The 25,838-nt window shown below is 41.5% G+C and overlaps 1 protein-coding gene across 4 annotated transcripts in view; it reads right to left on the bottom strand.

Moving 5' to 3' along the window:
• The window catches only part of TTBK1 (tau tubulin kinase 1), a 112,183-nt gene that overhangs the window by 45,465 nt on the left and 40,880 nt on the right, over nt 1-25,838 (bottom strand). For 2 of the 4 annotated variants that reach the window (XM_087962600.1, XM_087962604.1), the window contains 7 exons: nt 16,820-16,885; nt 12,709-12,801; nt 12,077-12,202; nt 5,737-5,891; nt 4,196-4,418; nt 3,580-3,755; nt 1,985-2,543 (listed from right to left, as the gene is read on the bottom strand). In XM_087962600.1, coding sequence (XP_087818726.1) covers nt 1,985-2,543; nt 3,580-3,755; nt 4,196-4,418; nt 5,737-5,891; nt 12,077-12,202; nt 12,709-12,801; nt 16,820-16,885 — 1,398 coding nt within the window. Of the gene's footprint in view, nt 1-1,984; nt 2,544-3,579; nt 3,756-4,195; nt 4,419-5,736; nt 5,892-12,076; nt 12,203-12,708; nt 12,802-16,819; nt 16,886-17,301; nt 17,354-18,549; nt 18,619-25,838 lie in introns of those variants that run through there. The other 2 variants (XM_087962606.1, XM_087962615.1) reach the window with 2 other exon arrangements.

The raw sequence follows: 25,838 nt of genomic DNA, 5'->3' as shown, positions 1-25,838 counted from the left end.
TAAAAGTATAGCATTTTGTACATTAGCCCGTTTTAAATACCTTTGTTCATAAAGTTTTGCCTTATGGTGCAGCTTTTCGCCCAATGAAAGATTACATAGCATCAAACAGACACAAGAGTTTTAGTAATATATCGATAATGGTCCTTAACTACCCAAAGAAGTAGTTCACAGGAATTGTAGCATCAAAAGGAAGTGGAATAACTCTTAACTAAAAGCATAGCAAGCCCACCTAGTGACTTGCTCTAGCTTGAAAAAGCTTTATCATTGTCCCAGTCACCAAGTCAAACAACATACAATGACAACTGGGACTTGACTCTCCATTGCCAAGAAATGAGGTCATAAAGCACGATTGCATAAAGCTGCACAACAGCCATTGCACAGCTTAGGAAAGAAGCATGAGGAACATCACACAGATCAGGAAGGGAGCACATGGGTTCAAGAGTGAGTAAGAAGCATTGCATGAATCAGAGAAGATGATAAGAATGCGCGAGAGGTAGCATGGGACATAGCAGAGGGGTATGCAGAGGGGAAGTGAGAGGTGTGGCACAGGTCAGGAAGGGTGCATAAAGGTGCAAAGGGATATGCAAGCAGTGAAGCATGTGTCAAGTGCAGTGTGCATGGTTGAAAGAGTGCATGAGAGGCATGGTGAGGGTCAAGGAGGGTGCAAGGGAGTGTGTGAGGAGGACAGCATGGGTCACAGAGTACAAGGTGATGCACCTAAAGTACTGGGCAGGTTGAAGAGAGTACATAACATGTGTGATAGGTATGGTGCGGGTTGGGATATGATGGCCAGCAAGAGCACAAATGGCCTGGGAAAGGATACACAGGTAGGGAAATCTTAACCCAGAGATCTGCAACCTTCCCTGTTAGCTTCCTCACTGACTTTCTGGGAACCACTGGGGATGACAACATGGGTGGCATATAGATTTAATAATAAATAAATAAAATAAAGCTGGCATGGAAGATTGCAAATGGCAATCATGTGCTTTGGGAATGCTTGGCAACTGGTCATTAATAGAAATGGGTTGCCAAGCACCTAGACCATGAGGCTGCTGGGATGGCTGGAAATCGGAGAACTGGCCATAAACAGCATTCATTCAGTGCTGACTGGATGGTTACAGGTCAAGAACTATTAGCATTCAGAATAAGATACGAAAGAAAAAAATCTTGCCTGTTCTGAACCAACCTAGGAACCAACTAACCTCAGTCTAGGAAAGAATAGGTTAGTGGCCAAATTGTCTTTTGATTCCATGCATAATAATACATATACATTTCAGAATTAGCACACAGATGTAGTCTAATTTGAGTCTTCCATTCTACAGTACCCAGGGGTGGGATTCTCCTGGTTCGGACTGGCTTGGGCAAACCCCTTGTTCTGATGATCAGCTGGCTCCAATCCGGTTCGGTCCGACAAGCACATGAGCCCTGCTCACCCACCCCTGCTCTTCCTGTGCTTTATTTCCTTTTGTTAGAGCACAGCTGATTCATGCGGCAGAGCGGTTTACCGCGCCTCAGTTGTTTGATTCATAGGGGCTGCAGTTGAAGGTAAGTATTATCTTTTTTAAATGCAGAGCACGTGTTTGGCGCGCGCTCACTGAACCGGTTGTTACACCGGTTGAATCGCACCGCTGACAGTACCTCATTCTATAGCGGAAGTGGACAACCTGTGTCTGAACTATAGCTTCCAGCATCCCTTATCATTGACCATATTGGTTCAAACTAATAGAATAAAAGATTCAGCAACATCTACAGGGCCATAGGTCTCCCACCACCCTGCTCATCCTCAGGACTAATTTGCATCAAAAACAATTCACATGGATTCACTTCTAATGGAAATTGCTGTAAAGCATTATTGATGCTGGTGTTATAACACTCGATCTGGATATGGCCCAGATGTGATGACTTCACTAACTAAAACGGACATCACAAAAATGAAAAAAACAATGGCAACATGAAGGAGATGGATTTCTTTTGCACATCTTACCTGTCTCTCGGGACCCATTGGCTCAGATTCTCGTCTCCGCTGCCGGATAGCTGGTGCTGAATATAAAGGGGACTGTGATGGGCTTCCTGGTTGCTGCTCATGTTTACTCTCAGAAACTGTGTGGCACTGCAATTCATTTCTGTGGGAACTGTCCTCCTCAGCCACAGGCTGCATACCTCGGATTCGCCCGTCATGTATTTTGGGCCTGACTGCTGCTTCTGCACCCAGTTGCCTCCTTTCATCCCCTTCTTCTATGGGCTTTAGTTCCTCAGGTTCCTCATCTGTTGTCCCAGATGTGCTTGGTTCAGCACCAGGATGAAAGTCCTTCAGTTCTGTCTCTTTATCAATTATAACCCACTCTTTGCTGTCAAAGTCCTCCTCCTCAGCCAGGGGCACTGATCGGAAAGCATTACTGAGAGCTTCATGCTCCACAGAAGCAGATACATCCATCCTGCCACTTGCCTGTCGGTCTACCTGACCAGTCTCAATAGACAGCATCTGTGCTGGCTGAGAAGAGCATACAAGCCGGGAAGGAGAACAAGGTAAATCTACTCGGGATCTGAAAATAAAAATAAAAAGGCCAGGTCAAATTAATTTTAAAAATTAAGAATTTAGGATTATTAAAGAATAATACAGACCCTATGTGGACCCTATTCATTCTGTTGCCTCACTTATGGAATGATCTTCCAGGAAAACAGGAATATTTTTTAACATCCACTATATCATTTTCAGAGTACTTAACTTAAAATGTTTTAATTTCATTTTATGCTTTTAAATTTTATTTTTATTTTATTTTCCATTTGTCTAGATCAGGCCTGTCAAACTGGCAGCCCATGGGCTGGATATGTCACATGCAGGCCACACCCACCTGGCTCCGCAAAGGTAAAAAACATCATGGTAGGTCACAATCCGGCCCGTGACATGATCGAGTTTGACACCCGTGGTCCAGATGAAGTAATACCCACTGAATAACATAAATACTGTATATTTCAATAAAAGCCATGTATGTTTAAATCAGAGAGTTTTATATGAGCAAGTTATAGTCTATTCATTGACAAAGTAAGTAATTTTAAAATGTGAGCATAACATAAAGGTTCAATAGAGATCTACAAGTATTTGAAGTAATGAACAGCACAATTAAATTTCTTTTCTCCATCGCTTAGCACTGATAGGTCTGAGTAATAAAAAAAAGAGGGGGGGCGGAATAAACTGATTTAAAATAATCTGAAAGAATATGTGGCTTTTCCTTATGGGTACATTTAAATCATAACACGATGTTTGTTCGTTTGTTGTACTTTGAAGTCAACCAACTCCTTGATGAATTTGGGTGGGAAACAATATGTGTCTGTGTGGGTTGGTGTTTTTTTTTATAGTTGACGTAAAAATTATCATAAGAAAACAAGAACCATAAAGTCTCCACAATAATCTTATCCCAAGGCCTGGGAGGACAACCAAAATTTTTAAGAGTTTATGGAAAGTCATTACATACAGGTGTGGACACAATCAGCTTTTGCACTGCTTTTTTTGACTATTAGCTACATGCCCAAAGCTTGAACAAGAGTGTATAAAAGCCACTTAATTGGCCCTAAGCAAACCTTCGTTCATGCTGATCAACTTTTCCATCAGCAGTGGAGAGGCGTTCTGACTCAGGACTATTCACACGACGGTATCTCAGAGAACGTGCTTGAGTTGTAGGGGAGTCCGGCATGGCTCGCACAGGGGAGATGGGGCACACACCACTTTTCTGATCTTCTTCTGCTAAACACTGTGTCTGAGACAGAAAAGGAGAAACCTTTGAGAGTACAATAAATCCACAAAAATACACAAGGTAGTGAGCATGATGCAGCCTATCATCTGACAGTGCTAATTAAATATCTGATTTCACACATGCATCAATCCTTGACAGATTATACCTAGGAGAGTGCAATAGTGATAGTACCTTTTGGCCATGACGACATAATCCAATAAAATAACAGAATGCATGTTAAACATCAAGAGAAACATTGCAGTTTGTAATGTATCCTTTATATCTTTAGCCCAGTAAAGACATACATCTCATTTGAATGTCAAACAGAGTCAGTTTACATTAAAACATGCTTCCATGTTTAAAATTAACTATTTTACTTAATATATTGTCTACTCACAAAGTCACTATTCTTTGGAAGAAAATGAAAAGATTAGTACACATTCAAAATGGTCAAAAAGCTTTACTTTGCTGATGCTGATCCTGAGTTTGTTGCGATTTACATCAGTCTCTTCCCAAACTTCTCCTTCATTGAAGGGAACATTTGGAGCCTGCCCTAAGTTATTTTCTGTTGGCCGGACAGATAAAATTGGGGGTGCGTTCTCTTGGTCACTCAGGTGTTCTCCTTGGAAAACATCCTCTGTGTTCTCGCGAAGTAAATCTCCAGGAACTGGAGTGATATTAACCACACTAAAGGAGAAATAATGTACAAACGTCAGATTACAAGACTAAAGCTTTAGAATTATTATTTCTCATAGTATCACAAAGACCTCACCCGTTCACAGCCAATACTTTAGACAATGCAAACAAAGCGCACTGCAACAGAACATGAAGCTTTAAGTAAGTTATCTTATCTCATCTTGAGGTACCACTAAATTCAATGGATGGCTGAAACTTTGTTCTTCCTCTTACAATACATTTAACTATTCAAAACAACATATTCTTTATTGGCAGCCTGGAAATCTTATCATGAGGACACATAATATTTACTTAGCAAACTACAGAATTTCTTGTCCTTCAATAAAAAAAAATACTGTTATCCGTCATTATGATGGCTTATGGCAGGAGGAAATTCAGAAATATAGCACCTACTATAGGTGGTACTAGATGGTACTACCTATGGAAGAAAGATGAGTAGCCCAGCTAAAAGAAAATACATAAACATAATAAAATATATTATTTTTCATTTTGACAGCAAAATAGAACTGGGATAACTCTTGCTTATTTTAACTTAAATCTTGAGATGTGGCTTATGTCTAAAATGCTTAGATTCTGACCAAGGTTTATGATCTTTCAGAGGAGTTGCCTTAAAAGGACACAAGGCAACCAGAATACATTTCCAATACATTTCCACAGAACTATATATCTTGATATGACCCTATATGTATTTTTCCATGAAATAACTGTTATCCACTCCCACAGAAGATCTTTAAATTACATTGGCTGGTTATTTCTTCCTAGTTGTCTTCACCAGATCCACTCAAATGAAAAATATTCACAAACTCAGAGAATCTCCCAAGATTTAAAAATTAGAGTATGATCTGAAGCAGCACATTTATGATACCACACGTAGAGTCTGTTCCATGAGAAGAGCTCTCTGTCTTTTACTCCTATTCATGACAAGAGGTCAGAAGGTGATATTTTCCTATCCTTCCTTTAGCTCCAGAAAGATGAAGGACACATAGTTGGTGAAACTGCATTTCTGCATTCCCCACCCGCTGCCCATGAACCAAAGCATAACCTAGATAAACATTCTTTGGATTTCTGAAAAATTATATCCATAAACAGCAGGACACCTTTGGATTTAATCAACTCAAAGGTAATCACTTATAGTCAACATGTCAAGCTCAAATTTCACATTAATATGAGAATACCTGTTATGGGGAAAGATCTGTAACTACAAATACTGACTGTATATAAAATAATTTGTCAGCGCACCAAAAGGTGAGATTCTGCGCACCTGTAGTGAGATTCTGCGATATTGGTTATATGTGGGTCTGCCACTCACCCAAACATGGCTGCAGTTTGCCTTGTGTTCTGCTGAGGTGGGGTGGATGTACTTGTAGATAATAAAATATCTGTACCAGCTTTCTCCCAGTCAAAGGCCTCATTCTCAGTAATTCCTCTTTCCTTCATGCTATTTTCAAACACAGTCATGATCAGCTAGACAAAAACAAGTTAGAATACTAAAGTTTAAATGTTTATCCACAATCAGAAATAGGAATATAGAAAGACACTTTTTAATGAGATGCAGAATGATGTATGTCACAGATTCACAACTTGAGCTCCAGAGCCACAAGTAACCCCCTAATCATTGGATGCATCCACTAAGCTTTCAAAAAAAAAAAAAAAAAGCCTATTCCCAAAGTCTAATTTTTTGATTAAGTAGAAATTGAAAATCATTATATGCTTGACTGAACACTAAACATATATTTTCATTAAACATGAACGTGGATGAAATGGAATTTAGTTTATTCCATAACTGCATCATTCTTTGAGTGAAGTAAAAGTCATGAACACCTGTCAACTAGATCAGCTGCAGCTCTCAAGAATAGGCAAAGTATTTCCCAAAACTTAGCTTTCTTAACTAGACCTTTTTTGGAATTCTTCTATAATATTCCCTTACTGCAAAATCACTGCCTCCTCCTTAAAAGAATTTCCTAATACATTTGGGTTTTTTTATTAATCTGATATATTAAAACAGATAGCTAAAACAGGTTAACATCATTATGGAATTATTCACTGGTTGCAAATATCCTAAATTAAAAAAAAAAAAGTACTAAAAAAAAAAAAATTTCCTTTTTTTTTTTTTTTTTGTTTTTAAAAAAATCAGTCAAATGTTTAGATTGGATTTGGCCTTTTTTATCCACCTATTGAATCCTTCCCAAGGATCTGTGATAGGCAAATGTTTGATGGTATTAAAGTTATTTTTTAAAAAAAAAAAAACAAGTTTTATTAATTTCAACAACAAACAAATCATTACATATTTAAATCTTTTCCTGTCTTTCTACAGAAATTTCCCCAATATTCTCATAAAACACAAACAAACACAAACAAACATAAAAAAATCTTTTAGTAAAGTACCTTGGCCCCAGTTACCTCTCTTTGCATGGGCAGCGCATTTCACTCTTCACAATTCTATCTTATTTAATCCATCTTAATTAAATCATTATATTTATATCTTTTGCCCATTCATTATCCCTCTATCTCTTCTTATAATAAAAAGAATTTCTCCTGAAATCATTAATCAGAGTATGATGCCTTTCTATCCTCCCCCTAAGTTAGTAAAATTAACATTCAACATAACAAATACCCAATTCGGTTCTGCTTGGTACATTCTATCCACCCAAAATGTTTAAATACATTGTATCCTCCTTTCCTTCAATATTTTATTACATTTTAAAAATCAATCATTATTAAAGACTTCAACATTTTAATTTCTTATTAAATCTTAAACCATTCTAATTTACTATTTCAAATATAAATGTTACAATACCATCTTCTGTACCTAGCAGAATCTTTCTTACAGAAGTTTATATTTCATCCTTTGTCCCTAAAAAAATTCTCTTCTCCCATCCAATTTTAAAACTTTGAGGCTTTTCTCCGCCTTTCCCTTTCTTTCTTCCCCCACCAAATCTTCCTACCCCCTTCTTCTTCTAACCTCTGCCTTGCTGGGATCCCTTCTCTGTTGTGTTCCCTTTTTCTCTTGTTTGCTATCATTATATTTACTTTGCATCATATTTTCTCTTTCTCAAATGTTTTTTTAGATCTTAAGTCCTTCATTTTCCTTGCTCTCTTCCTTCCTTCTTTCTTAGATAAGTTTTGGGATTCAATAAAGATGGCGTCTTCGTCTTTTCCTTGTTGTTGTTCTTCTGTTTCCATCTGTTTCATTGTCTGTTGGTAATTGACCAGCGCCATTTCTAGAAATAGAAAAGCTTTTTCCATACCATCTTTGCAGGCTGCTTTTGTTTGCTCATATTCATCCCTCAGGTCTTCAAAAGGAAAAGCCATTATAAATAAATCTTTTCTTTTCTTTATTCCTCTTTCTTCTTACACCAACCAAATATTCCGAGAGAAAGGTAAAACAATCCCAAAATCCACAATCCTCAATAAATCCAAGCAAGCCAAAATTCCCCCTTCCTCTTCCAGGGTGGTATCAAACAAATAAAAAGAGAGTCCAAATCTATATTTTAAAGCCTTATTAAAATTATGTTTCTGTCCTCAAATCTTCAAGGCATCTCCTCCAACAAGATCCAGATTTATATATTTTTTTGTCCTCTCCCTTCCGGCTTAATTCCGTCGGGAGGGAGAGTAAACTTTCCTTTCAGCACCTCAAAATTGCCGCTTTTTTTTTTTCTGGAAAAATCATCAAAAAACATGTTTTCCAGAATTAAATTAGATAAATTAAAGCCCTGGGTCCAATGCACTTCATTTTTACTAACTTTCTGCTGTCATGCCGACTTCTTTGTGGCGGCCATTACGACCGCTGGTCAAGGTGTTCAGGAGGGGGTGCACCCTTTTCTCCGGATCCCCCTCCTTCAACCCCCCCTGGGGAGGCTTCCCCCCCCCCCCCCCCGAACGCACCCAAAACCAAAAACCCCGGACAGGGCAAAAAGCCCCCCCCCCCCCCCCCCCTCCCCCAAAAAAACCGGAGCTATGTATTAATTATGGTTGTAAAGTTATTGTTGTACAATGTAAATGGTTCCTACTAAAACTTCCCTTACCAGAGCATTGAAGTGGTTTACAATAGAAACAGCAGTAAAACACATAATAAACTAATCATAAAGCAATAGCTTTCTTTTGCCACAGTCGTTTGCAGTTCTTTGTATTTTGTTCTTTTCTCTATTTCTTTCCCTTCTATTCTGTCTCCAGGTATTTTTGTCCAAGTTTTTTTTCTTTTTGCAATTCCCCCCCCCCCCCCCCCCCCCCCCCCCCCCCCCCCCCCCCCCCCCCCCCCCCCCCCACCCCCCCCCCCCCCCCCCCCCCCCCCCCCCCCCGCACAAGTAGGAGTAACTAAAGAATCAGTATAGACAACATTGTCAGTGTAACTCAAAGTGGGATATTTCAGATTTACGCGAAGAGTAAGATCAAGTAAAGCTCTCCTGACACTACTTGATTTCTAAGTGGCTATGATTGGTTGTCCATGATACTTTTCTAGATGGTCTTTGTGAGGATCAAAGTGATTTTGTTCCTTTCTGCAGGAATTGTCTCAATAGTATTAGTATCTACCAGAGGTGGTATTCAACCGGTTCACACCTATTCGGGAGAACCAGTAGCGGTGATTTGGCATGAGTCGCAGAACTGGTGATGACCCCTGGCTGGCCACACCCCCGAACCGAGTTGTCTGGTTGCCCGCTTGTCCCGGTCGCTCTCCTAGCTTTCCCTACCACGTGGTGGCCATAGCGCAGCTCAGGTGGATGTCCCAGAGCTGCTGCACATGCACACTGCGTGTGCAGCTGCTACACATGCAGTACGCATGTGCAACAGCCCTGGGACATCCGCCTGCCTGCCTGCCCTCCCGGAGCACATTTTCTGCCTTCTCCCAGCTGACGCGCCTCTTCCAGCCCAGCCCGGCCCAGCCAGCCGGTGGGTGGGCGGATGTCCCGGGGTTTCTCGCCGCCTTTGTCCCGTTATGCCTGCAGCAGCCCCTCAGGCCGGCTGAGCCAGGAGACGCCAACCCAGGCTTCTACTCTCCCATGCTTGGTCGACGCCTCTTCACCTTGCCTGAAGCGGCTGGTCCTCCTGCCCCTCACCCTCCCCTCCCTCGCATGGCCTGAGAAGGTAAAGGTGACGGCAGGGGATAGCGAAGTGGCTGGGTCCCTATCTTCCCCTCTCTCTCCCCCACTCTGTGTGTGTGTGTGTATGTGTGTGTGTGTATCCCTCAAAGCCACGGCTGAGCTTTCCTTGGTGCTCTTTGCTATTTTCACTTCTTCTTTTTGGAATCAAGACTGGCTGAACAAGGATCGCCAGCCGCGCTGGAAGTGTCTCTTTGGGCGACCCATCTCCCCCTCCTCTCGCAACTGGCAGCCGTGGTAGGGCTGGGAGGATGGCGTGCACATCCGAGGAGAAGGGTCACCCGAAGGGATGCTTCCAGCGCGGCTGGTGATCCTTGTTCAGCCAGTCTTGATTCCAAAAGGAAGAAATAAAAGTAGCGAAGAGCGCTTGGCCAGCCATGGCTTTGAGAGAGAGAGGGAGAAAGAGGGAAAGAGAGAAAAAGAGGGAACGAGAGAGGAAGGGAGAAGGACAAGAAAGAAAAGAAAAAGAAAGAAAAAAGAGGTCCGGGAGTGTTTGTGCAAAGTGCCGCTGCAGCCGCTTACACGAGGCCCCCAAAGCCGGCGGGCGGTAGCGACGGCCTTACTGTGCAGGAACTTCCCTTTCTTTCTCGGCTTTTAGATTCCTATTTGCAATGCAATGGGCAGCAAAGCTAGGTTTGTTCCCTGATCTAGTAGCTGGAAAAGGGGGTGGAGAGAAACTCCCATTGCCAAGGTACACACATGGACGGGGGCCTGGGGAGGAAGCCATTCTCTCCCCCCCATAGCTGGACAAAGCTATGCAAGAAGCCAGCCCTCATCAGCACCCAGCTTCACCGACAGCAGGCTTGCAAAAGGCAATGTGGCTCTGCCTGCAGTCAAGATAGACTGGGGAGGCGGAGCACTGAGGAGACCGCAGGAGGGAATCCAGGCAAAGGGGCGAGGGAAGGCATCCGCAGCAAACTGCACTTTCCTTCACCCCCTTCTTTCGGAGGGCTCTGATCGGCTCCCCTTCTCCACCTCTCTTCCAACCCCTTTAGCCAGCCTGCTGCCAGCAGGACGTGAGTGGGTGGGTTTTATTGTGTTCCAGGCATTTCCCACCCGAATGGCATGCCGCATTTGCAATTCCCCCCGTGGGGGAATTGGGGGGGGGTAGCAGAGGAGCTGTTTTCAAGCCATTGGCTTTTGCGGAGTGGAAAGTCTCCCTCTAGTTATGCAGGCAGAGGCACGCTTCCCATTTCGGTAGCTTCCCGTAGGGAAAATAATTTTTTTTTTAAAAAAAACACCTGTGGCTTGAGCCGGACTGCCAGACTAAGCAGCAGAACCTCTGTGCCCTGAATGGACCCGCCCACGCCATCCATAAGTGTGTATCTGTCGGCAGATGGTTTGTACAAAGTGAGAGGCTTTTCCTACCCTGGCCAGTAGAGCCGCATCTCTCATTAGTGCTGAGAGGCTGAGGAGAAGGCATTGCGTGCCTGCCAAGTCTACAGCCTCACCCGTAGCAGAGATGAGAATGTCAACTGTCTCTAGCCCCTAATTCTCCTTAAGCATTGCCAAATGAGGAGCAGCACTGACAGACTTTTTAAGCCTAAAGCAGAGAGGGAGGGAGAGAAATATCCAATCCAACCTCTGGTGTGTGTGTGTGGGGGGAGGAGAGATGTGGCTTTTTGGGGGTGCATTTTGGAGAAGTGTCAAGAGAAATGCTAAAAGGGCAATCAGTTTGGGATTAAATTCCAAATGAAATTGGGTCTTCAGAGTAAGGAGACATAAAGAACTTTCAACTGCAGGTTTCTAAAAATCTTATTAACCCATTAGACCAGAGGGAGCAAAAGAGAGAGGGTCCCAATGAGGACCCTATTTAACTTAGGAATAATGGAATAACACCCTTGACATGAGTGATGTCGAGTTGGCCACGCCCACCCAGTCACATGACCACCAAGCCATACCCACCCTGTCACATGACCACCAAGCCACACCCACCAAATAAGCCACACCCACAGAACCGGTAGTAAAAAAAATTGAATCCCACCACTGGTATCTACACCTGGTTATCTATTCATTACTATATGCAGGCCATCTTTGCCTTGCTCTAGAGCAATGGTTCCCAACCTTTTTTTCGCCCCGCACCCCTAAAGAGATTTCACTCGAACCTCGCACCCCCTGAAATAAATAATAAATAAAAATGCCAACATATAGCCAATATCCTATGATTTACCTGGACTTTTCTCGCACCCCCTGGAATATTGTCTTGCACCCCCAGGTTGGGAACGCCTGCTCTAGAGGTTGAAGCTGGTGCAGAATAATGTTACAAGATTGCTGAGTGAACAGCTGCCCATGCACATGTTGTTTGTTTTCTAAAGCAACTAAACTAGCTCCCACTATTACTGAGCCATATTGAAAAATTTGGTCATGACTTTCAAGACACTAAACAATTTGGGGCTAGGATAATCTTCACCTTTAAATACCTGTCTGCTCACTGAGGGAAGGACCTGCAATGTATACTGAAAACTACTGGTTCTTATTAAATCAGATTCATGTGGGAAATCAAAATTATTGTCTTCTCATTGTTTCAAGATAGTAATAAAAACAGGATTTTACCTGATAATCGGGTTTGGTGAAATAATCCAGGTTTGCAATGTGATCCAGAAAAAGGTGGAACTCAGAAGGCATATGTTTTAACAGCATTCGGTGTTCATATTTCTCCTTAATCATACCAACTTGTTCCTAGAGAGATCAAATTCATTTATTTGTATGTAATGTATGTATCCTGCTATAATCATAAACAGGGTTTTGGTGGCTCACGAAAATAATGAATGTACTAATAATATATAGGATAAATACATTAAAAAACTAAATTAAATAAAATAAAATATCTGGCATTATACCCTAAAAGCTCTTCAGAAAAGCCTTCTAGAAAATTCCAGATTCCATCATCACAGAATACTACTTATAAGAAATATAACTGGCAAACAAAACAAGACAATAAATGGCTTCAAGTTAAGATTTTAACATCTGTTCATTGTGGTGATTATATATAATTCCAGTATCAAAAACAAAAATGTTTCTAAACACTGAAACTCTGACTGCTGGCATACACAATCAAGAAAATGTTCTAATGTACTGCTGTGAACAACCCATCGGCTTTCATAGAATCCAGCAGGTTTTTTTTATTGCTTTATTATTCATCTTGAAAAGGAAGGTGTTGTATTGATGCTGATTACATTGTCTACCTTATCTTTAATCTTGCGCCATGGAAGCTGACCAACTGCAAACTCTACCAGCATGTAAAAAAGGGACCACAGATCATCATGTCGGCCCATTTCCTACAATAAAACAAAAATTAGTTACAAAATATTGTAGCTGCCAACACTGTCCACAATGGCAGGAAATTATTGCTACCCAGGAGCTATTACAAAATTATCAATTGTATATGTAGGATATGTACCATGTTTCTCCAACAATACGGCCTCCACCAATATGAAGGCCCAGCATGATTTCTAGGCATGAGGTTAAATTAAGCCCCGCCCCCAAAATTTAGGCCTATTTAAACCATGCGTTTCCCCGCCATTTCTCACATCGTTCGTTAGAACTACACGAGGTGAAGAGAAATGGGGGTGGGGGGAAGGGTGGGGGGGTGGGGAGAAAACTTGCCTTTAGGAGTACCCTGCAGGTAGCCTAGGCTAGAATACCCCAATAGCCGATAGAAGCTCCCCGAAGGCAGAGTCCCCAGCCGCTTCAGGGCATGGCATGGCTGCCCGTGTCCCCTCGCCTTTAGGCAGTCTCTTTCGGGCGATGGAAGCTCCCCAAGTGCAGTCAGCAGCCACTTTGATCGGCCAGTAGAAGCGGCCTCGGGGCGAGCACACACACAAACTCCCCTTGCCGCAAGGCCACTTCTATCGGCCGACAAAAGCTCCCTTGAAGGCAGAATCCCCAGCCGCTTCGGGGCGTGGCATGGCTGCCCGTGTCCCCTCGCCTTTATGCAGTCTCTTTCGGGCGATGGAAACTCCTCGGGTATGGAAGCGGCCTCAAGGCGAGGGGAGTGTGTGTGCGCGCTCACCCCGAGGCCGCTTCTACCGGCCGATCGAAGTGGCTGGTGACTGCACTTGGAGAGCTTCCATCACCTGAAAGAGACTGCCTAAAGGCGAGGGGACACAATCAGCCATGCCACGCCCCGAAGCGGCTGGGGACTCTGCCTTCAAGGGAGCTTTCATCAGCTGATAGAAGCGGCCTTGCAGCAAGGAGAGTGTGTGTGTGCGCTCACCTCAAGGCCGCTTCTACCAGCCGATCAAAGTGGCTGGTGACTGCACTTGGGGAGCTTCCATCGCCCAGAAGAGATTGCCTAAAGGCGAGGGGACACAGGCAGCCATGCCATGCCCCGAAGTGGCTGGGGACTCTGCCTTCAAGGGAGCTTTCGTCGGCCGATAGAAACGGTCTCACGGTGAGGGGAGTGTGTTTGTGCGCTCCCCCCAGGCCGTTTCTACCAGCTGAAGTGGCTGGTGACTGCACTTGGGGAGCTTCCATTGCCCCAAAGAGACTGCCTAATGGCAAGGGGACATGGGCAGCCACGCCTCGCCCCGAAGCGGCTGGGGACTCTGCCTTCGGGGAGCTTTCATCGGCCGATAGAAGCGGCCTTGCGGCGAGGGGAGTGCATATAGGCCACTCTAAGTGGGGGAGGAAATTAAGTCATCCCCAAAAAGGCGGCCTAGCCGTTTTTTCGGGGGTCAAAAAAAAAATAAGGCTCGGCCTTATTTTGTGAGAAACACAGTATGTAATAAAGCTTAATAGTTCATGTAATCAGAGTTAAAAATCAAAAGCAGTAATTTCCATACATTCTAATTTCAGTGTAGTTTTCTGTATTGTGTGGTCTGTTGTGAAATTCCTCCACATCAGTAATGGAACTCTATGATGCATGCTGCACATCATGATGTGTTTGAACTACGAAGGTCAAAAAGAATATGCCTACTATGTTGTAATGTCAAAAGAGACATGAACAAAACTGTAGTTGGAAGAAATTCCATGTTGAAATTTATAGATTTCATGAAAACAAACCCATTTTTTCCCCATAAAACATTCTGCACTGTAGTGTATGCCCCACTATACTGGAACTGGCTTGATTTTGCTGTTATTCTAAATAGTATCCTAAAATATGCCTAAATACTTAAGCTGCTGCACTGAAGAGATTATCTTTTAACTTTCTTTGTACTGAAGAATAAGAATCCATGTTATATTCTAGTTATATCTTATTTAATTGTTAAGTGACTAGATGAGCTTTGCACAGTGAAGAGGCAGTTTAGAGCAAATCTATCCCAACATAATGCACACTTCAGCAAGCCCTCTAGCATTAGTTGGTAACTGTTAGCCTCTATGGCAAGGGTCTTCAAACTTGGCAAGTTTAAGACTTGTGGACTTCAACTCCCAGAATTCCTGAGCTAACATGACTGGAGGAGGAATTCTGGGAGTTGAAGTCCACAAGTCTTAAAGCTGTCAAGTTTGAAGACCCCTGCTGTATCGGCAGACCATCCTAAAAATTCTTCCATCTCTTCCAAAAAGAGTAATTGCTCAAAGTTCAAAGCTCAACAGAAGAACACCTGTAAAATCCATCCTCTTCAAATCATCCAATTCATGTTCAGTAGGAAAGAGTCTTCCTAGTATATTTTTTGTTTAGATTACAATGTCACAAATTTCATGTTTGAATAGTCAAGCCACTAATAATGCAATGCGAGGCAGTTAGCAAACTGCTGTGCTAGGAAAAAATATTAATAAACACTGCTTCATGCGTATACATTCTGATATTCAAGATAATAGAATCTAATATTTCAGACCATCAGCACTCTAGACCTTTGTAACGGTAGAGAATTTATCAGAATTCCTCAATCATTAACTGCCTATCATGTGAGTTAAAAAGAGCAGCATTTTCTGTTTCAATCCAGAATTCCTTTAAACCTGGAGAATCTGAAGCAGTGGACAGGGGTCTCTGTAATACAAAATCCACTCCCTAGGAATTAGATCCATGTCTCTCCTTGGTCCTTCAGGCAGATGGGCAAGATGAATGCAGATCAACAGTTTGCCTTCAGAAGTTGTGGGTGCTCTAACACTGGAGGTTTTTAAGGACAGATTGGACAGTCAGGGACCACCTTGCAAAATATTATTCCACCTATCCACTCTAAGCATCTAGCATAAGCTTGCTAAATATGTCACTGACCCACCCACCCTGTGTGTAAAGAAACTGGAGTTCTTGCTAGCAGTCCCCAAACTGAAAAACATGCCGTCCCTATAGATGCAATTGCTCATATTTTCAATAATTTCTTTCAACAGGCTTTTGGAAATGGTGAACAACTGACTATTTGTGGTAGCTGCTTCTTTTTAAATGGTGCAAATATTATGTTTATTGTTTGCTCTTCTGAGTGCCCCACAGTTAGTTTGATTTGGGTAGCGCAAAATATTGCAAAATAAATAAAATATGTACCGTATATGCCGGCGTATAAGACGACCCGGCGTATAAGACGACCCCCCAACATTTCCACTCAAAATATAGTTTGTTATATACTCGCCCCCTCTTCCGCACGCCTTCCACTTTTGCTTTTTTTTTTTTTTGAGGCACTTTTGTCTACCGTGGAACGAATCCCGTGAAGCTGAAAGGAGCAGCCAGCCTTCTCCCAGCTCCCAAGGAAAGCGAGGCTCGCATCGCCCGGGCTCCACTGAGGTATCCGGCTGGGGCTGTCAGGAGTTGTTACCGCTGGCGCGGCTCGCGCGGCTCCAGTCCCGCGTTGCCTCGGGAAGGGAAAGGCAAAAAGGAAGAGCCGTGGCGGCGCTTTGCAATGGCAGCAGCGGCTCCTGGTTTTGCCTTTCCCTTCCCGAGGCAACGTGGGACTGGAGCCGCGCGGAGCGCGCCAGCGGTAACAACTCCTGACAGCCCCAGCCGGATACCTCAGCGGAGCTCGGGCGGTGCGAGCCTCGCTTCCTTGGGAGCTAGGAGAAGGCTGGCTGCTCCTTTCGGCTTCACGGGATTCGCTTCCACGGTGCGCGCAAAGTGCCTCAGCCGCGGGCAGCTGCAGTGCTTCCCAATTTCTATTTGCCGGCGTATAAGACGACCCGGCATATAAGACGACCCCCCCAATTGGAGGCATCTTTTTCAGGGCAAAAAAGTCGTCTTATACGCCGGCAAATACGGTATGTGCACTATAATACAACATGCATATCCTGTTCAACTGTACCTGAGTCACACAGGTTCCGATGTGTACTGTGTGTGACACTCCTACATCACACTCAACAGCAAAAGGGATACTTTTCCTTTAATCTCTCTCATTTTACCCCTTCCATATACACAAAGATAAAACTTACTCTATTTTTATGTGCATTCACTGATGCATACCGGACTGTTCCCCGGAAGCCAGCAACATTACGAGGCTAATGGAAAGAAGACACATTAAAAAAAAAAAAATTAATGTAAAAGTATGCAAAGCTGTCCATCTTTTCTTCGTTGTTTACGCCCACAAACCATTTTGATGACGAATATTAAGATGAACTGAGGATCAAATTAGATATTTTGGTTATGGATTAAAGTTGATTTTTGAACAAATCTTTTAGAAACAATAATACTTCCTACTGGAAAACACCATTGTAAGATAAATTGAAATTATCAATTTAAAAAAAATCTAAAAAGATAACATCTTCACAGAAAATACTATAGACCTCAGTGGACAAAGCATAGCAGCAAAATGTTTTTTTTCCCAGTACAAAAAGAGTACAAAAACAACTGGCTTCAGAAATTTAAGAACAAGTTAAAGGTCAAAAATAGATTCAGTTGACTATACATTTCTTACCAAAATGCTTCAGTTGCTAACTCAGTTTCTTTCTATTGCTCCATCTTAATTCACATGGAATCCCTTTGGTGCCAGGAAATAAAAAGTTCAGGAATATCCCTATATATTTTAAAGTACACTTGAAAATATCACATGTGAAAACTATCAGAAACGAATTTGTACATGTGTCTGTGTTTGCATGTGTGTTTGTATACAGAGTATTGTACATATGCATTGTTTAAGAAAAAACCAGGACTGATTATGATTCATAGCTGAGAATAATTTCAGTGTCAATAATTTTGGTTCCTTCCATTGTGCTGAAAAAATTATATATGAAAAACAAACAAAGAGCAGCAACTGGGTTCCCACTGTACTAATGTTTTTGTTGGATTCCACAAAGTATAGATCAGCAATCATCTATCAGCACAATGGGTACCATTAGTGAATTGCCTTTTGCTCCCTGAAACTCCTCAAAAATGCTCCAAGAATTAGAAGGCCAAATACAGGAAGGTGGTACAATGTAGAGCATAAGGATAGGTATTCTGTTGTACAGATAACAATCTAGTTGTGTAACTTTGGACAGAATCTTCTATCTTCAATTATTTAATAATTGAAGCCTGATTTTTAGAATTTACATGATGGAGTGATACTAAAAGAGGGCCATTGCTTATTTAACTCCTAACCATGAGTTTAGTCACATAAATTTAGTCACATAAATAAACATAAATCACCACTGTTATATATTCTATTTTCTGGAACAAATTATTAAATAGCACAGATGATCTTCAGTATATTTGGGAAAATATATTTTTAAAAATTATGATAAACAAAAAAATGTCACAATTGTACTGGCTTAAACAAATATTTTGGTCTCTTTAGCATATGCTAAAACAAAACTTTGAGGAACTATCACTTTCTCTTATTGTTAGGATTCCACAATTTTGGATACATATTTTACATTTCTAAAGGAAATATATTTTCATGTGTGTAAATGGGATTTTGCATCTTCAGCTTTTGCACAATAATTACAAATTTTAAATAGAGATTGTTCTTAAGGCCCAAAGGATTTTCTTTCAACATGATTTATGCAGTCCTACAAGGGCCAAACTCCCATAAATTCAGAATCCAGAAAGCTCCTGGCCTATGCATAAAATATTGAAAGCCAAAATTATTTCATGGAAACAAAATAAATGGAGGGAAAACTCATAATTATATTCATTACTAAAACAAACAAACAAAAAATAAGAAGCATTATGATGGCTCACTCACAACTTATGGTTGAGATGGTTATAAGCAGCAGATGGGAAGCCAACGCATCAAACAGTCTCAAAAAACGAGCCCAAAAGAACTGTAAAACAAAGAGAAACCCAAAGAAAACCATGACAATAAAAATGCAAAATGGAGGGAAACAAAACAGAAACAAATATAAAAACTGGATCAACATTATTATGTCTTCCCCTACAGAAGTGCCTTGTATCTCTTACTCTCGTTAGCTAAGGCTCATCATGCTCTAGACTCAGCTTTGCTGGCTGAGGAATTCTGGGAGTTGAAGTCCACAAGTCTTAAAGTTGCCAAGGTTGGACAGCCTATCCACAGTAGTGCATTGTGGCTCAGATTTTAGAGCAGTGGTCTCAATTTTATAGCCTATGGGCAGATATAGGACCTTCAAGTCATTTTTAATGACCTGCCACAATGCTTTGTGGGCACTAAGGACACTGCCCGGCAAAGCTAGTTCCTTGAGTGGCATGTAAGTGCTCAGGCTGAGTAACAGAAGAACAATAGCAGGACCTGATCAGTCGGGCCACACAGTTCGACTGATCGACTGTGCCAAGTTCGACTGTTGTCTGGAAATCCCACCCACTCTCACACTTCATGACAGATGCTGCTTCCAAAGCAGAGCCAGGCTGTTTGGGCAGGAGCAATGGGAAGATGGGATTTGGCAAGAAAACAGATGAAACAAATCCAGAGAAGGGAGAGAGAAAGGAGCTGAAGAGCAGAGGGGCAAGCCTGGCTACCCTATCTTGAGTTTTTCACAACTCTCCTAGAAATGGGAAAAATAGAAAGCAATAAGCAAGCAAGCAAAATCTCTTGAGAAAAAGGGCAGAAGAAAAGAAAAATGTTTCTTCAGGAAAGAGAAAGAAATAAAGAGAAAAGCAGGGATTTAGACAGCTCTTCCTCTTCAATATGATTCTGAAAAAATATTACATATCAACCCAGTAACAAACCAAATACTAGTGAATGGAACGAATTAATAAAATCACTGAAAAACTAATTGGTGGAGGTGAAATACTGTTTTGCAAGAAACTTTACTGTTTTGCAGTACATTTTTAAAATATAGTTTAATGGCATATCATGATATTCTCCATTTTTGATTCATTGAAGACTTTTGTATCAAAGACTTCAATGTTTTAACCCCTGAGCCAATAAGCTACTCCTCAGAGGACCCCTGACAATTTGAGTTTGAGATTCCAGTTCTAAGGAATGACCCAGTCTTAGCAAGAGAATTATAGTCAATATCCTGTAGTCAATTTCAACAGCCTTTTTTCCCGTGTTCTAGATAGAACAGGGATGTCAAACTCACGTCATCACGGCAGTGTCACGTGACAAATTGGGACTTTTCCCCCCTTTGCTAAACCAGACATGGGTGTGACCTAGGAGTGGGATTCTACCGGTTCGGACTGGTTCTATAGAACTGGTTGTTATGATTCTGTGCAGTTTGGAGAACCAGCAAATCATGCCCCTGGCTGGCCCCTCCCCTCTCTGCCCGCCCCTCCCCTCCCTGTCAGTCCTTATCGTGCATGTGCGACATCACGTGCATGCCCAACATCGCTGACTGCATTCTCCCCTGCCTAGTCTTATGGTTATTTCCTTTGTTCCCCCTCCCGATCAGCTGTTCCAATGATCAGCTGTGCCAAGATCCCCCTCGCTGTCTTACTGCTTCGCCCAGGAAGCTTCCCTGAGGCCCAGAAGGCAAAAAAGGGGCATGTGGGGGGGAAGTGGGGGTGGCACTGCAGCCCCCCCACTCTATTTTTTTGCCTTCCTGGGCCCAAAAACGCCCCCTCAGAAGGCCCAGGAAGCCCAAAAATGGAGCGTAGGGGGGTGCTGCAAAAAAAAGAAAAAAGCCACAACCACCCAGTCACATGGCCACACCCACCTAGCCACACCCACCTAGTCACGCCCACACAACCGGTTGTTTATAAAATTGAATCCCACCCCTGGTGTGGCCAGCATGTGATGCATCTGCCCCATGGGCTGGGAGTTTGACAGCCCTGTTCTAGAATTTGACAAAAGGTAAGATTAATTGGCAGTTTCTCAGCTAGATCTTCTTCACTGTTTGTTCTAGGGATGGCCATAGTTTGAATCCCTGGGGATCATACTATTCTTTATCTCCAAGATACTTATTTACTAAGGATAACTTCTGTTTCTATTTCCTAGCAAGTAGCTTTTTTTTTTTTCTAAAGACTTTTTGGATACTTTTTAAAATCTGTTTGTGGGTAATTGGACCTCACATTTTTCTGGGTATAACCATGCCTCCTGAGAAAGGAAAAGTGTATGTATCAGTATATATATCAGCCTGTAATTTAGGCAGATGGACACTATATTCTATTTACTTTACAATATACTGTATCTACCTATTCATCTATATAAGCAAAAGGGGGAAACTTTGCAACAACTGCTGCAGAATGTGGGACCCAGATGGGCAGATTTTTGACAAAATTGTGTGTATTAAGGTAGATCCATCTGTAAAATAGGGAGGCAGCCAAAGCACCTGAGACAGCGCCAATGAGACCTCTGTCCCTTTATCATTTTCAAGTTGAGTTCTTAGTTTATTGAGGAACGGGGGGTGGGGGGGTGGGGGGGTGGGGTGGGGAGAGGATATTTGAAAATATGCCTAGAGCAATGAAGTCAGAAAACTAGAACTAAATGCAAGTGAGCATTGCCAGATCTATCTGAACTTACACTGTAATGATAAAAGCAGTGAGATTCTCTGCACTTAAGTGGTCTGAAAATTCCCACCGGTAGCCCTATTCAGAGTTACTTGGATCCTTTTATAGGAAGATGCAGGTGAGAAACACCTGTAGGCATGCTGGATAAATTCATGGTTTGGCAGATAAATCCATACATCCATTCATATACATTGTAGATTGGGTAAGAAATGAGCAAAGCCTATGATGATGAGAGAGAAGGAATTTTGTGTTGTAATCTAGGATAAGTTTGGGTATGTAGAATCTGTGGAAGCAGATAGGGATCGCTTTAATATGAGCACTGCCAATTGTACATCTGACTCATGCCTCTACTGACTGCATTAAATGACAAGTTGAGGCATGAGGCTTTGGATCTGGAAGGCAATCTGTGTAAGTTAAGGGAGATGTTAAGGGAGATGTAAGTTAAGGGAGATGCTTTGAAGTAATTAGTAGTTCTTGAATTCAGCCATGTTTCATAATCCTTGTTTGGTCTCCAACCTCCCATCTGTAGAAGGTTATTGAGAAAATGAAAGGAATCAACTAGAGTAGGGCTGTCAAACTCCTGGCCCATAGGCCAGATGCATCACGCGCTGGCCATGTCCCTGCCCAGTTTAGCGAAGGGGAGGGGAAGTCCTGATACGTCACATGGCCCTGCTGAGACAACAGGAGTTTGACACCCCTGAGCTAGAGGATCCTAGAAAAACAGATTATTTGGATCCTTTTCAGTCTGTATTCAATCCCAGTTATTAGACAGAAATGGCACTTGTCATCTGATAGATGACCTCTATGGAGATCTAGATGAGAGAAATAAGCTCTCTTGGCTCCATTAAACCACTTGATGACATTCAATATTATCAAATATGGTATCATTTTGGACTGTTTCATGCACTGGAATTATTAACACTGTTCTAATATGGATCTGCTCACATCTAAGTGGATGGTTCCTATCAGTGATCCTGGGGAAAAAGCACGAGTTCCAATGTAGAAAACCACAGGTTTAGTGTTTTCCTTTTTGTTATTTAAATGAAACCACTGGGAGAAGTCATCAGATGTTTCAGGGTGAAGTGTCACCAGTATACTTAATGTATATCCGGTCTGCACCAGAGATGCCATGGAAGTCTTGAACCCGTATCTGGAATCTATGAGGATCTTGATGGACAAGCTTAGATTAAAACCTACTTCCCTATCCTACTCTTGAAAGATGAGGTTTATAGTCCTCCTGACCTTCCAGCCTGCTCAAGCAGCAAATGGAAATCCTGGCTAGGGCATATTCTTAGGTAGCATGCTGAGAATATAATACAACCCTATTTGAGCCAGCATGCCTTACATCAGTAATGCATGCACTAATAGCTACTCACTGGACTACCGCAGTGGGCTCTACATGAAACTGCCTTTGGAGATAACTCAGAAATTACATCTGGAACCACCATATTGGTGTATTTTATAGGTGCTGCATTGGCTGTCCATAAACTTTTGGATTTATTTCAAAGTATGGACTGTCATCTCTAAAGCCCTTTATATCACAGCACCAGATGATAAAAGGTTAGTAGAACTTAACTGGCTGAGGAATTCTGGGAGTTGAAGTCCACAAGTCTTAAAGTTGCCAAGGTTGGAGACCCCTGAGCTAGCTCATCCAAAAAGGGGCTGTTGAGAATCCCTCCCACAAGAAAACATGGGGAGTAGAGCAAATGTCAGTCCTCTTCCAAGTTAGCCCCAATTTATGCAACTCCCTCTCTCTCAAGTTACATGCAGACTTTGCCCTCTTAATATTTTATAATATATAAAATTATTTTAATGAGTGTTCAGTCATAGAATCTGAAGTCATTTATCATAGGGACTTAACTAGTATATTTTATTGTTATATAGTGTTCATTGGTTTTAGATTTTGTTTGCTTCTTGTACATCACTAAGAATCCTTCCCTAGTGGTTTGGATTAGAAATACTGTTAATAAACAAGTAATGAATAGGTTTTATGTATAGTACGATTCTGCTGCCAATTTATAAAACACTTCTTTAGAATCTGTTCTAGATATGAGAATGTACATTTGATCAGATCACAACAATGCTATTTCCATATGGGCCATATCCAAATGGAATATTATTTGAATCAGGGCTAGGCTGATTTTCATGAATATAAAACTCCATAGCACTGTTTTCCACTATCATTTTAATAATAATCTTTCAAGAGATTCATGATGTGTGACTGAATTGTACCAATTATGTATTATGTGCAGTGAGATGTTAAACATTAAGATTTTGTCTTTAAAAGAAGCCAGTATTTAACAGACTATTTTAAATTAAACAAATTTGTTTACACCAGGAAAAAGGTAGCTTTCTGAAATATGCAATCATACAGTGGGAGTAGGTGAGCTGATTTTCACACAATTCAATTGTTGGTTTGCTTGTTTTAGAATTAGTATGATGTGTAAGCACATCCACCAAGATCTCTAAGCCAAATAAAGCACATCAGGACTTTCTACCACATTAAGTAGGTTTTCAAGCATATGGCCCTTATCTTCATCTGGGACTGGAAGCTGTCAAAGTTACCTCATTTGTTAGGGATCTATAAGTAGGGAGTAAAATAAAATAGTAAGATAAAATAAAATAATAAAATATGGATCTGTTTTGCCATAATTGATTTCTTGAAAAGTGAACAGATTCAATACAAAGTTAGTATCTTCTTGAAATAAAGACTTTGTATTTCATAAGCTCAAATATAACAGGCATAATTGCAACCAAAACAGAAGAGAAATACAGTGATGATTTCCACCCACCCCCGTTAACAGGCAAATTTTTCTGCTCTGTTTAGAGTAAAATTTAGCAAAGCTTCTTAGAACCAAGTAAAACTGAAATGGAATTGGTAATCTAACGGTTGTGGGATCATGTGAAATGCTTTTAAATACAGAGTCCATGATTAATTACCATCATAATACTGTTACATCTTGCAGTGATAATGATGACTAATAAACATTTGTATTAGGAAATACCAGAATCAGTAACAATCTTCATTTTTGGATTTGGATGCTCTTTTTAAAAACTGGTCATGTTATATAAACAGGATTTTGTTGTGGGTTTTTCTTCCTCTTCTTCAAATTTCTGATTTACACAAAGTTTATCAGATGCTTTTCTGTCACATTCTGCTTCAACCATACAGCTGATTCCAGAAACCAAGTCATACTTACACATATGTGCAATATTCTTAAATCAAGTATTGCAAACTGCTGCAATGCAGTCTCATTCATGAGGAAATAGCTTTAATCAATAATCTAGAGCTAAGTCAGCAGAACAGCAGCATGCAAAGTTTTCAACTCATGCAAACAAAAGAGACTTCTCATGATAAAATGCTGCATATTTTTCATCATTTCAGAAATGCTCTCCAGAAAACCAAATAATTCTCAGCAAAGAGGTTTATTAAACTGGGAGGAGCATTACACTATCAAGATAGATGAGCCCAGTATCAATGGTAATCTGAAACAATGTGTGTCACTGCATGCGGTATTTTAGATAACAGCTCTTACAGTTTGGAAGCTTTTCTAGTGTTTTTTTTTCCCCTTGTGCACCAAGATAGAGAATAAGGCAGGAGAAAAGGAGAGAGTGGCTGCCATCTCACTAGCAGCCTGGCTAGCTGGGAAAGATAGAAGCAACAACTGTAGCTTCTCTGCCCATCTCAAGAGAAGGAGCAAGGCAAAGCCATGGAGAGGCAGCCAGAGATGTAGGACATTCCCATATATGGCAGACATGAGTCACCCATCTCCACACTCTCCTTGGAGAGCCATGAGAGTGCCTACATGTATTTTTCTTCCCCCCGCCACTTCCACACCTTTCCTATTTGGGGTACCAAAGAGTTTGGAACTGAGAAAATGTATTTTGTTTTGTGCAAGAAACACACATATGGTAACTTGGAACGTTGGTTGGACCATTCTGGGCAGGGCAAAGGCTGCCAATTTTGGCTATTCAAAGTTTTACCCAAGAAAAATCTGGAAAGGCATTGCCATGTTTCAGAGCTAACAAGACAAAACGAAACATTCTTGTGAATTGTATGAACTGTTTCCTTTATTATTAGCATAACAAAGGTAGAACTACATTTGTTTCTTTGAAACTGATTTTCCCAGAAGCAGAATTCAGCTAATGATATAAATGTACAGTTCTCCCCTCTTTCTCTCCATCCTGTGTCTGCTTTCAAAACGAGGATGGAATATAGCAGTTTCTTTTAGACCTCTTGTAAAAGGCTGCCAACAGCAGCAATGTTTCCGCTTAAACTGACAGCGTATTTCTCCTTAAAAATGTCGCTATCACTAAATTTTCCAAAGCAGTTAGTTAAGTGCTCAAGTTAAAATTTAGTTGGCAACTTATCAGTCTTTTTCAGTTCCCTCAGCATAATTATCTGAGGCAACCATAGAATCTCATCGAATGACTGCTGCCAACTGTCCCAACTGCTTTTCTGGCTGGATGTTTAGACTTTTTGCTGCTGTCATAGCAATGCTATCAGATAAAGTACACGTTGTGGCATTAAAAGAAGTGATAATGGAGAGTGAACTCATCTTTATGATAGTTGTGGCCTATGGCAGGGATACTCTAGTATCCCTCACAATT

The sequence above is a fragment of the Notechis scutatus genome, chromosome 1 (assembly GCF_049901735.1).
Source record: "Notechis scutatus isolate UNSWTSFEM ecotype Mainland chromosome 1, rNotScu1.2, whole genome shotgun sequence".
NCBI classification, from domain to species: Eukaryota; Metazoa; Chordata; class Lepidosauria; order Squamata; family Elapidae; genus Notechis; species Notechis scutatus.
Note: the sequence above shows the minus strand (reverse complement) of the source record. Positions and strands in the feature narration are given on the sequence as shown.